This window comes from Hippoglossus hippoglossus, chromosome 24 (assembly GCF_009819705.1).
Source record: "Hippoglossus hippoglossus isolate fHipHip1 chromosome 24, fHipHip1.pri, whole genome shotgun sequence".
Classification (NCBI taxonomy): Eukaryota; Metazoa; Chordata; class Actinopteri; order Pleuronectiformes; family Pleuronectidae; genus Hippoglossus; species Hippoglossus hippoglossus.
The window spans coordinates 12,961,797-12,975,546 of NC_047174.1; the positions used below are offsets into that span (position 1 = coordinate 12,961,797).

Genomic DNA, 13,750 nt, shown 5'->3' on the forward strand with positions numbered 1-13,750 from the left:
AATATGTTTGCTCAGGTGTCAAATTGTTATGATTTTACACAGTATCCTATAACCTCATGATTTAAAAACTCGTGAAATAACCATATTTCCCAAAATAGCCAATTACTCCTGCAAGGTAGATATTTGACAACCTTACAAATTTAACCATAATCAATCTATAAGCGTTAAAAAAAAATTACAAATCTTAAGCCATAACCTTCCTCCAGATAAGCACTGGCTAGTCTGAGCATTAGTCATATGATATTTTAAATACTTCAAATTAATATCCTAATCTGCTTATTCTCAGTAATCTTGTGCGCATGTGAGCATAATGCATTCACATACGTGGGGTGATTTCAGAAGGGATGTTCTGACTGTCACTGTACTCTACATCTTGGTGACAAGAAATAATCAGTCATGACATCGTTGACTGATGACTTATGGCTCCAGAAGACATCAGTCAACACTGGATCTTCAGCCATGTGTGTGTTACCATCTAAATTATGTGCGTGAGATGCACTTAGCTACCTCCTTGCATGACTTGTCCAGTTACCTCTGGTGTTTTTCAACGGAGAAATGTGTGCTGTCACACTCAGGTATGACACACCCGCCTGAGCGTGCTCCTCCCTGGATTCTCCCCTCGGCCTCCTTTAGTCCCAGTGACAGCACGGGGAGCGCTGCAGCACGTGAAGCCGCTCGCGCTCGCACCTCGTGTCTCAGGGAATGATATTCAGTTTACTGAGATATCTTCGTTACACAGGCACCATTGTCAGCACGAAGTCATTGCAGAAATAGATGCGCCGTGCCGTCACCCACTCTCCCATCACATCTGTCCTCCACCACTATCCCACTTAAGTATGAGGCAGCAGCTGACGGCGGATAGATACGGCGAGCAGGAGCTAGTTATGAAGGAGTGTCACCATGAGATAGAGGTCACTGTAGCTAAGGGGCTGCGAGATGGAGGGAAAGGAAATGTCCTGACAGTAAATTACTCGTGGTGTTCATGTTTTCCATCAGAGGCATCCAAACGAGCAGGATGTTATATATCACCAACATGGCTCAGTAACCCTTTGACCCACATAAATGAAATGCGTTTAAGTGCCCCATTCAGCAAACTGAAATTGCACGCCATCTGTAACATGCTTTATTTTTGCTGTCTCGTTTGATGTACTGTGTTTACACACAATCTACTGATGTTGCATATTGTTTGCAGTTTTAAGGTCTCCTTACAGTGCATTAATCCCATGCATTATGCATTAGCAGGGAATTATCGCTGACGCTTGAATATCATATCCAGTGCTCTCTCTGCACATTATCGCGCTTGTTATTCATCTGAAGGTGGTAGTGATATTTTAAAAAAGAAAATAGAAAAATCAATCAAACTCCACAGACACCGTTTGATGGGCATTTAATCTGAGCGGAGACACATTTTCAGAAGCCAGTCTCAATATGTAAAAAAAGTTCACATATTATTTGGTATTTATGTGGAGGTGTCTCTTCCCCTTTTTTTAATGATTTGCTTTTAGACCACGGCTTCTAAAAAAGAGGCTTGAAGGTGAGACCCTTCACAAGGCAAGCTGCCAGGTAATAACTTCTTTAATCACTTCTGCCTCGTGCTCATATTTCTGCGAAAAAAAGCACCACAAAGACAGCGAGTCGTCCTTATTCAGAATGAGTATGGGAGACAGCTGCTATACAGTATCATCACCCCATTAACCCTGCATCTGGACAGCGGCAATTTAAAAGTTTTTACACTCTCGACCCTCCTGTCCCTCTGATTGTCTCCCCTCCCCCTCTGTCTTCCGCCCTTGCTGCAAAAATAATAAGCAAATTGCGCATCTTTTGACATCACGGGGCTGTTCACTCATTAAAGGCGTTGCACGAATGTCATTCAGATCAGCGGCTCCCACTGGTAATCAAGCCGGGACGGTGATTAGATGAAATTAATCGCGGGGCCTCTGTCACTCACCGCTGACGTTCGGGAGCCTGATAGGTGTTCGCTTCCCAGGCGACTTCAGCAACATCAGGCGGAGAGAGCGGAGGACATCAAAGTGGAGAAAAAAATAGACAAACCTATATTAGAGTAACACCCAAAAAGTGTGTGTTGGGATGCTGGTGTCTACGTGTGCGTGCGTGTGTGTAGGTGGCTGTGTGATGGTAAGTGGAGTGAGGTAATGAGTGTGAGTTTTTGTGCAGGTGTCTGCTCATTTTTTTTGGGGGGGGGGGGGGAGAGGGTTGGAGGACATGAAAGGAAAGAGCTAAGGTTTGATGTGATAATGAAGCACCTTCTTTAGTCTCCATCTTCTCTTTCATCCAAAGCACTCACTTGTGCCTATTTGTCCAACAAATGTTTTGGTAGGTCCATCAAGTAGGAATCTAATGTCTGCTATTCAAACGGGAAAATCAGCATCTTTAGATTTTGTTCGAGATCCAGAGAATCAGAAATGACATGGAGTAAAAATGGATATTATACCTTTCCCTGCTTTTCTTGCCAGACTTCATCTGACTCAAGCATTGCCTTGTGTCTCGCGTTCCCACTTCCGTGTGTCACGCTGCCCCGCCCCCCCCCCCCCCCCCCCCCCACCCTGTCTTGATATCAGAGCAACTCAGAGCTTTGTGACTTGCCGTGATTGAACAGGAGTGATGCTAAGGTTAGCTCGCTGGAGCGTTTAGCTGTACATGGACAGATTTACCGGCCCGTGAACCTATAAACCTGCAATTACAAACCCTAACAACTCTGGCGCAGGCTGCCTGCACACCGCAGTTTTCCTCTGGGCTCTGGGATTTAAGCTTCACAATCAGTCAAGCGTGACTTCAGAAGCTAATTGCATAAGGGTGACACATGCATGCACACACATGCACACACACACACACACACACACACACACACACACACACACACACACACACACACACACACACACACGGAACATCCTTACAGGGGAAAGAGTGATGGTGGAGGTGGAATTTTGTTTGAAATTCATCAAATTTTAATCTAGTGCGTACATTTCCATATTTCCATATTTATCACTTTGCGCTCCTTGCATCCACTCCTTCTCTGCATATCATTTTAGCCCTTTTAATAGCTCAAACCGCTCCTCGCCTAATACGTAAACATACAGATACACACACTCACACTCTTGTCACCACAAGGGGGTGAAAAAAACACAACCTCCTATCAGGCCCAGCTCTCAGAGACACATGTTTTCCCGCAGCAGATAGGCCTGTCAATGAATCACTCCATTTCTGCCACACTTGGTAAATTGACTGTTTGATGCAGGAAACAGATGAGACATATGCTGGGGAAAGTCAGAGATAAGATGCAGGATTCATACTCTCCTCCTCCTCCTCCTCTGTAATGAATCAGTGTATTTATTTAGGGCAATCTGCTTCTCTAAAATATCCCCACTATCGCTCCGTCTTCTCCGATGCGTTGTCTACTCCCGCCCCTGTTTTTTTCTCCACCCCCCTCAAGGTAATTGCTCTTACCTGAGACACTGTAATGGATCCTGGATGAAGTATTGACCGCTGCTAGATTTTGATTAAGGAGCTGTAGGGCAGAACATGTCTTTAATGAAACCTAGGAATCAGCATTCTCTGGCCGGCGCGTCAGGGCCGGATGCTGTGCTCTGTGGCCCACAGGCACCTTGATTAGGATCTGATCCTCAGCAAATCCAGGGGTGGGCAGCCACTGAATTAAAAGTGATGAATTCATCCATTAATAATACCTCAGGCATGTGCAGTTTTTTTCTCTGGAGGCTTATAATCGTTATGGATTTGGATATTCATTTACTGTAAGCTGTTTGCACTCGCATACTCACACAGCAGCTCCTTCAATCATTCAATCATCCACCTTGTTGCTCAATCACTGATATACTTACTCACTCTTTAATACACTCAACCACTTTTCTTTTTTCCTTTAACGGTCAGCCTTTATCTGCTAGAATTTGGGCATTAGGGATAACTTGCATTAGTGTCTCTCAGTCATATCCCTTAAATTGCATTTTTGCTCCTGTTAAAAACTAATTGCATCTTGGTGGGAGATGAAAGGGAAACAGCTCGCTCCCCATGATCTGTGAGGGTGAAAATGGACATAATCTAAAAGGCGAGTATTAGCATGCTAACAGACACCACAGCTATGATGAATGCCATTTGCCAAGGCTTAATGTGATAGCCGGGTAAGATGATTAACTTTGAATCCATTTAATCAACCACAAGCTCTTTCTCAAATAACCAACTGTCTAGTGTTGGTGTAAAAACTCCCATCAGATCTGCTGGGAAATGAGTAGGACAGCAGATGCGTCACGTCGCAGTGCCAGAATCCGGAGGCCAAACAATATTCATTGAAGTGATGGAGATGAGACGTAATTTTGTGCACTGTATTTGTCACCCTCGCTCATGGTTGAAGGGCACGATGGAGAGAGACTTGGAACATGGTTTGCTCTTTGACTGGGAAGTCAATGTGCCCTTGGGTTGTCTCCTATTGACTAAAGTAGTTCAAGTAGTCGGCCTCTCACCTCCTCTCACTCATCGACCTGTGTGAACATGCCAATAACTGGCATTCTCATTGCATTACGTCATAATGCAATGAGAATCCTGACCCCTTAGGTTAACATCTTGATTGGGGGGGGGGTTGCTCGTGTAATCACAGAGTACAAACATCTCATAGCTGCTTTCTTTGTATTCACTACAACAGCTGAGGAAATGCACACTTCATTTCTGCCTGGAATGTGATGAGCATGATTGATTGATTTGTAAGAAATGATCGACTTGTTCATCAATTGAACAACTCGCAGAAAAGTGTTTATTGACTGTTTCCCCCGCTCTGTGTGTGCTCCTCTCGCAGACCTTGACGACCCGGTGGTGACCGTGCATCAGAGTATAGGCGAGGCTAAGGAACAGTTCTACTACGAGAGGACCGTGTTCCTCCGCTGCGTGGCCAATTCCAACCCGCCTGTCCGCTACAGCTGGCACCGCGGGAGGGAGGTCCTGACGCAGGGCTCGGACAAGGGCGTGGAGATCTACGAGCCATTTTTCACGCAGGTAAGCCAGAGGCAATGTGGAGGATAAGGATGCTGATATGAACAATATCCGTCCACCTCCGTGACTGGTGATCCTGTGTACTGCATTACAATAAAAAAAAAATGCTTATAAAGTAGTGTTTCATAAGCTGCTTTCAGACATGCAGTGCACATTCTCAGGAGGAGCTAAATTGTCTGTGATGACCAGTCAAAGTGCTTTACACTACAGTTTATTATGTTAGAACACAAATGGCCAAATACGAGGCTCTGGACTTTCCCCGGAGTTTCTCCAGCCAGCCCTCTAGTAGAAACTCTGGATAATGTTGAGGTGAGCCCATGTGACAACACAGCAGAGAATGCTCCGGAGGATTCACCACGTGCGAGTGAGTGCGTTGATGACATTTCTAACACACGACAGATGCAAAACCTAAAAAAAACGTAAAGAATACAAATATCTCAGGAGGCAGGCTGACAAACAGGTCAACTTAGTAAGACAGTGAGAACCGAGAGGCGCGGTGTTGTAAAGGAGAAAAACAATATCCGCTGCACAATGTATACATTACCTCCTGCTCGCTGCGCCACCCTCTGTGTTCTTGTGGACACATCTGACCGGAGATTGTCCTGCTGCGTTCTTCATTTGTGAAAGGCAAACACTGGAGGAAGTACAGACCAAATTCTGCGTCCAATTTCTTTCACCATAAATCAAAATTCTAATGCACAGTACTATGAGACATTGTGGATCATGCGTACATATTCTAAAGGGCTATAAACAGACTCTACAAATATGTAAATGTTGACCTTTATCAAGTCTTCCTGTGTTTCACTACAGTGATGAGTCAGTCACAGTTGGTAGTTAATTAATCAACACTTCTTACAAAGGTTACATATTACTATGTGAAGTACTGTTATAATAGCGCTGCCTTCATGTTTTGGGAATAAGACTCTGTAGCACTTGGGGGGGTTTGTACCTCAAACCCAGACACTACCCCTCGCTGTGCTGTGGCATAGTGAAAGTTGTTCTCATTAACCGCCATGAAAAGCAATATCGGCTTCACTGCCTCTGATTCACAGTCTTTGCAGAAGCGGGAAGATTTGGGTTCCCTTCCCAATCAGTTAAACGGAGCAAGTGGATTTTCTTTACAATCTGAAAAACGGAGAGGCTTTGGTCTAGAGCAGGCCTCGTGCAGTCAACAAAGAGACTTCGTGGGATTGTTCTGTCACTAGTGAGGGAATTGTAGTTTTTGAATTGATTGAATTGAATGTGATTTGGGGATTGGGCATCAGAGAGGGTGTAAATCTACGAGACAGAGAAAGAGACGTGCAAAAGGGGGAAAAGGGCTTTTGGAAACACAGAGAGGAAGAGAGAGGGAGGGGAAAAGGAAGTGAAATTGATGTTTGGCCAAATGGAGAAAGATGGCTGGGAACTAATGGAGTGGGTGTAGGGGACTGAGGAAGCTGAACAACTGGGCCTCATCAGACGCTCCTCCCATCTCCGTCCCGCTCTTCATTCATCTTTGCTCTTTTCCTCGATCTTTCATCCTGCCCTCTATTAAAGCTTTAATTGGGTCTGAAACTTTGAGAGCTACCCAAGCCCAGAGATTAGCTTTATGCAGTCCAACCCTAAATAAATCCTGACTAAACTCCTGCTAATGTGCTATTATAAATGGCTAATAACATATTTTTCAGTGATATGGTCAAATTGGGCTGAAATATCCGGAGACAATTAACAAATTCACAATTGACCCAAATCAAGCCTATTAGGTCACATTGAGACTGTTTCAGTCCAGGACTGTTTAATTTGCCTTTCTGCCTTCCCTCCCTCTGTTATTCTTTATTCAGACTTCACTGGAATGCAGCCCAACAAATGTTTTTTATATTCCCGCTGTTCCTGTAGAAATGCAGAGGTGGCATTTTGAAATCTGTGTGTAGAACTGGTTCATGATTAAATGAGGACCAGAGCATTGCTTTTAGAGTAAACACCCCGTCCTTTCTGCTCTTTCACTTCCACCTCTCACTACATAATTCCCGCCCCAAAGTGTGTCAAAGTAGGGCAATTATCAAAAGTGTAATGGAGCAATTTCATCTCTCATCAGACCCTCAGCTTGTATCAATAGTCATTTATGCTGGGGGGGTTCTTGATGTGTGAGATGTTCTATTGTTGCATGTTGTCTTGATCATGGGACAGTAACAATTCAAACCCCAGCTAACAACATAATGCTCATCTCCGAGCTGAAGTGCACATCACAATCATGTCTGTAATGAAATGTGTCTTTCACTCTTTGGTTCAGCTGCTCAAATCATTTTCTTGGCCCTTATGCAGTCAACAACTTTCCCTGCTGCTATGAAAGTTTAGGTTTAATTTTTTTTAAATGTATATATATATATATATACATGTAATCCCTAAAATGAAGGGAAAAACAAAGCTGGAGATAAAATATTTCCCCGTGACAGCGACGATAAATTCCTCTATAATTCCTTTGCCCTTTACCGACAGCCAGGCATCCTGTTCCCGAAGCTCCTGTGCGCTTTAGCGTTCAATCTCTCCATCAATATGTCCCGTCAATTCCCCCTTTCCAATTCGGTTTAATGTGTTTGTCCTTTCCATTCCTTCTCTGCCCCTTGCATTTTCCAAATAGATTTTCCTTCCAATCTGCCCCCCCGCCTTCCCAGCCTTCCGTAACCCCCTGCTGTGAGTAAAGGCTGAATCCCAGAGACCTCATCTAACTATATCTGCTCCCAAGCAGAGGGGGTGACAGAAAGGAAGAAAGGAAGTGGAGTGTGGGCTGCATGGCTAATCTAATACAATTAACGTATCCCTGAGCCTCACTGGCTACGAAGGGGTTAGAAAGATGCGAGTGATTGCCATGTTGTGTGGACTGCCCCAGCGTGAGGCTGACTCGTGTTTTAATCTGCCCTGCGCCCTCACGCTAGAGTCAGTCAGATCAGAGGTTCACATTGTCATCGTACCCTCCTGGGGGGGGGGGGCTCACGGCTGACAGGCCCGGCTGGAATCAAACACAAATTCTGTGTCAACGCTTGTTTTTGTGGAGTGTTCCCCCGCTGAACCATCCACAGCTCAGTAGCTGTTTGCAGGGACATAGAATGAAGGGTAATCCGCATGTCGGTAAGATGACAAATCTTTTTCTTGAAAAATTAAAGAAACTTTTAATCGTGATTTTAGAGGAATATTCTTACATTTTGCTGCCTTTTCTTTTTACTTTTGGCTTCATTAAAACTGTATATATTCATCTCTTTGACCCTCCCGTTGAGCTTTTTGGCCTTTTGATGTCTTCTACTTGCTTCCGTTGATGGTTTTTACACACATTTTCATACCAGTATTGGTTTGGTCTGAGCTGCAGGGGGAAACGAAGATTCTCAAGCTGAAGAACCTGCGGCCTCAGGACTACGCAAACTACAGCTGCGTCGCCTCCGTCAGAAATGTGTGTGGGATCCCCGACCGCAGTGTCATCTTCAGACTCACCAATAAGACAGGTAAGACGCATTTCTACTGGAAGCTTGGCATGATAAACCCAAAGCTCCACCCAACAATGCACAAAGCTGCCTTCATAAAGGTAGAAAAGGCGGATGAAGTGCTGTGCTCTTTCTCAGCAGAGTTATACTATAATTGTCATAACTGCCAAAGTTGTCCATCTTCTGCCAGTCCTTCTTAGGCTCCACACTCTCTTCCTCCACAGCCTCCCCATCCATCAAGCTGCTGGTGGAGGATCCCATCGTGGTCAATCCTGGCCAGACGGTATCGCTGGTGTGCATCACCACAGGCGGGGAGCCTCCCCCCATGCTCACCTGGCTCAGCAGTAATGAAAGCCTGCCGCAGAGGAGCGTAGTGAAGGGGGGTACGCTCACGCTGCCCGCCATCTCCTCAGATGAGGCGGGGGTGTACAGCTGCGTGGCCAGCAACAATGTGGGGAACCCGGCGAAGAAGTCCACCACCATTGTTGTGCGAGGTGAGAATGCATGCGTGTGTAATGTACAGAACCCCAAAGTGTTCAATATGAAATAACATTTTAAAAAACAGAGAGAAGAATATATTTAAAAAAATGTTTTAAAAAAAGAACAAATACATAGTTAAATAATGTGGTAAATATTTAAAACTCAACTCAATATGAATTTTTATTTCATCAATTTGCCTTTGGTCTCATCCTTTTAGAATCATTTTAGAGTTTTTTTTTTACTTAATAATCGTATTTTCCCCAATGGCAATAAAATAATTTTTCATGAAAGTGGAGTTCTCACCAGAGTTTGCCCCCTTACCCTCAATCTCCTTTACTGAGCTCAACAAGAATACACGAGCAAATCTATCTCCTGTTTGCTATATAAGAGAAAATACTTTTCATGTTCTTGCTCTTCTCAGAGTTGTGTATCTTTCTCAGACAACATTTATAGGGTGTCAACTCTGAATTTACCTCTCGGCAGCTTCTGCTCACACTGACCCTAAGCACACAAAGCCAATCACACTAGTTAGGAGGAAGCATGCACCACCATCTTAAGTTATATAAGATATTTTAATTTACGTTTAATTTGTTTAATTTACATTTGCAGCCTCTATTTCAGAATAACTCAAAATTATCTGTTCATTATTCTGTTAAAATTTGCAGTATAATTGCAGTATAATTAAAATGAAAGCAAATTATTTAAAAAATATCTAAAATCTGTAACTGGAAAAAACTGCTGTACACTGTTTTTATATGATCACTTCATGTCTATTTATTTATTTGATTGTTTCTTTGTTTCTTTGTTTAATATCGAACACTTCCAGCATCCAGTGTTAGCAATGACAAAGAAATTGAATTATAGGTGAAGCGTAAAACTAGGGATACAAGAGCCATCAGTTACAATGTGCACTGTCACAAAATAATAGATGAAATGGATGTGTATAATATATCAGGGGCCTCAAATATTTTTTTTATGATTGTACATTTTAGATATTATCTTCTGCTTATCTCGTCATTTGTTCAGAGATTAAAAATTCCAGCCATGCAATGCATGCTATTAATGTTTGTTTTGTAATTCATATTAGAATTACCGTGTTAATCATATTACAAATTGAAATGTAATTAATTTATAGTCTTAACAAATGTCCTTCAGATCTGAAGCTTGACAGTTTGACCTACCAATCACAGACAATCAGATTTCTCAGATATTATCAGTCAGGCTACTTTAAGACGGTCAAGGACAATGCTAAAGGCAAGTTTGAAACCATTAATTAAAATACATAGAATCAAAAAGTGGCTAACACCAATTAAACAAAATCGGCAGGGTTAGGGCCGCTGCTGCCAGATTGGCCATTATTAGGAAAATATTAATTTTTTCAAGCTGCTCCTCACCTGAGAATCACAAGAGGCAGAGAAATATTTGATCTTGCTGGAGCTCATTAATAGCAAAGTACTGCTTTTAGCAAACATTTAGTGTAGAGGGAACTTTTTATTTATGAACCTGACATATGTTACACACGGTGAAATGCTCCAAAACTACTTTGAAGATTAATACGCAGGACAGGCAATTTTACCGTCAGTGAAAAAAGCTGTCTTGTTATAAGACCTGCACAGATGGAACATAATGCATGAGGAAATTGACTTTCATACTGTTAAATCAACTGCTATTACTAAGCTGCAGGATTAAGGATGATGTGGGACTAGGCTTTCATCTGTGACATAACAGAGGATCCCCGCGTCCTGAATGTGAAACTTCAGCCACCTCTTGCAGGTGAATAAGAAAAAGATGCATTAATTAGTGGAATCCTTGCAGGCGAAACAGCATTCACAGGATGATCCACATCCACTCATCCTGTTTACATTTGAACTTTTCCTCAGAACATCTTACATACACGCACATGGAGCACACTTTTGAATCTGAGTTTAGTAGATTGGCCCAGAAATGCAAGCTTCTCACAGACTTTTCTGCTTTCATCTCAGAGATTAGGCCGCGGCTCCATCATCAGGTTGCCTCTGTACCCAGCCACAGAAGCATTTATTTAAGCAGCTATATGCTCCCTGGGATGAAAATCAGATCATCAACAAATCATTCCTGATGGGAGCCCCCCCCCCCCCCCCGAGACATAAACCCCTTCTCTGTATTGTGAAAGTGCCCATGTAGTCGAGGACTTAAAATTGAGAGGCCTACATCAAAGAGAAGGTGTCAGGTGTCCCTGTGGGAACAAATAAGTCAGAGCAGATTCAGTGGAGGTAATCGCCGCAGTAAATTCCATGTTCTCATCCATGTGACACACGTCTGGAGTTCACAGTGGTTCTCGTCTGAGTGAAATATCATCAAAACATTTCTTAGAACGCCTGGAATGAACTGTTTCCTCGGCTTGTGATGCTGCTACTTTAATTTGCGCCGGAGCTACGTCAAAATGTCTTGTCATTAGTTAGTCCTCCTCAAACACTTGTGCAATATACTGTCACATTTTATTGTTTGCGTGCTGGATGTTTATGTCTATGGTGCAGAGTCAAGTTTGAAAACGTTGCGTTCATCCTACCTGGTGTATCTGCAGTGAAACAGTGTTTTTTCGCCCCAATTTGACTGTTTTAGGGTGAATTTGCTTTATCACTGTTCACATTTGTGGCTTGTATGTAAGTTTGAATAAGGTTCTTAGCTGGTGTTGTTCTTCCAGTGCATCACTTAATGGCTGCTATGTTTCTTTCTAAAAGATTGCCAAAGCCACACATGCATTATTCTGACTAAATGGCATGCAGGGTACTCAGTCATTGATTATGCAGTTCAATTTGTGCAAGCTGCAACCAATTGGCTCTATAAATCCAATACAGTGGTTACTTGACCCTGCTGAGTTTGCTGTTAGCTCTTAATTTTGTATTCTCATTGTGGGGACTGACTTTGGCTCAGTGTCCAGGATTCACCACATCGTTCATTCACCTTCAATAGATAAACAGTGATTACCCCCCCCCCCCCCCCCCCCCCCCCCCCCCCCCCCCCTTTTTAGAGAGATGAGCATCGATCAGTAGTCTTATGTAATCTCTTGAAGTCATCGCTGACGTCTCTGTGACCCAGTAATTTACTGCGGATGTTTAAACAAGAGACAATCACGTAGTGGAGGGGATTAAGTAGATTTATAACTCTGTCCTGAGTAAATCAAGTCAATGAGTCATCACACATTTTAAAACCAAAGACAACAAGTCAGTCTGAAAAGAAAAAGTGAGAGTCCTCAATGACATGGAAATATACAGTATATATTTAAACTATATAAATTCATCACTAGAATGCCGCCCCAACTTGTCTAGTAATGGCGAGTCTGCTTGAACCTCAGCAGTCTCCAGGTGGTGCCCAACCTTCCTTGAGTGTTTCAACCCTTAACCAGAATACTCTGTGGTTGCTGGTTGCTGGTTTGGCGCCCCTCTCCTCCTGGTTTCCAGCTCATCTCCTCCCCTCTTTAACTGTCACCAAGCAAACATTTTAGATAACGTACTTATATGACATCTCAATTTAGTTTGGACTTTGTTTATCAAAGTAAAGCCAATTAGAAAGGAAGACAAATTTAAATGGCATCAACAGATGCTTTAAAATCCCAAACTATTACTGTCTTTATTTCATTTTTTTGACAGGCTCATAAACAGCGAGAAACAATCGGTTGGGAAGGAGGAGGGGTCTGTCTGACATCGCTAATTGACAGGAGATGAGTTCAGCATGTTATCACACATCTCAGAGGCGCTCTCCTGAGTCTGATGAGCTGTCACTGACGCAAATGCAATTTTGGGATCAACATGCACCAGATGACGAGGGGTGGGGGGGGGGGGGGGGGGGTGCTGTATAACTGTACAGTGACAGGAAAGTGTCCGAATGCATCACATGGGTTTTATTACAGACTTTTTGTTATGCGCTGGCGACACTACACCTTGTGATGGATTTTAGTTGTCGCGGGGCTCCATTGTCATTTTATCCTCAATCATTTCAATGCCCACAAACCTGTTTAATTTTTAGGTGATAAAAAAAACACGACTTGTACATGTACATTCTCTTCATAATTCTTTTCTGATGTCTGACTCTGCCGCTGACATTTAACAAGCCAAAGCGTGTCCATGATGCAGCCTCGATCTGAATAATTTCTCCATTGTGTGCTCATGCTCTTGCAGCTTGTCTGTGGCACTTTATCACACCGAGCCCTTATGCTACTCAGAGTCACGCTGCATGAAAACAAGCTCACAGCTTCTTTCCACATTAAGGGGACTGCGTGGTTCGTTTGGTATCGGCCTGGACTAAGTTTCCACCGTGGATACTGTGAGATGTTTGGATCGAGAAACAAAAAAAGGATTTTATTTCTTTGATTTGAACTAAATCCAAAATAGGAACACAGCTATGATGGCCCTAGACAGGAAGGAGAAGTGGATAGGGTGAGGCAGTCGTGACTTGATTTAATCATGTTTTGTGTGTGTGTGTGTGTGTGTGTGTGTGTGTGTGTGTGTGTGTGTGTGTGTGTGTGTGTGTGTGTGTGTGTGTGTGTGTGTGTGTGTGTGTGTGTGTGTGTGTGTGTGTGTGTGTGTGCATTATTCCTGTTGATTCAATTTTCAAATATCTCAACTGTGGATAACAAAACAGTCATACATAGCTCAACGTCAAGACTGTATCCATGCTTTGTGAATCAGTAATATTTTTCTTTAGCTGTGGCCATGAAGGATGAAATACTGTGGAAGTTATGAGCACTCGGGCAGAAATGCTTGTAATCAGTCTGTGGATTTATGTGCACATTTTTGTTGATATTCATGTGCACATGCTGC

The 13,750-nt window shown here is 43.1% G+C and overlaps 1 protein-coding gene across 4 annotated transcripts in view; it reads left to right on the forward strand.

Annotated features, from left to right (window-relative positions):
* The window catches only part of LOC117758502 (MAM domain-containing glycosylphosphatidylinositol anchor protein 2-like), a 169,004-nt gene that overhangs the window by 80,920 nt on the left and 74,334 nt on the right, over nucleotides 1-13,750 (forward strand). For 2 of the 4 annotated variants that reach the window (XM_034580228.1, XM_034580230.1), the window contains exons 4-6: nucleotides 4,826-5,022; nucleotides 8,357-8,492; nucleotides 8,696-8,965. In XM_034580228.1, the coding sequence (XP_034436119.1) occupies nucleotides 4,826-5,022; nucleotides 8,357-8,492; nucleotides 8,696-8,965 (603 nt within the window). The remainder of the gene's footprint in view (nucleotides 1-4,825; nucleotides 5,023-8,356; nucleotides 8,493-8,695; nucleotides 8,966-13,750) is intronic. The other 2 variants (XM_034580229.1, XM_034580231.1) reach the window with 1 other exon arrangement.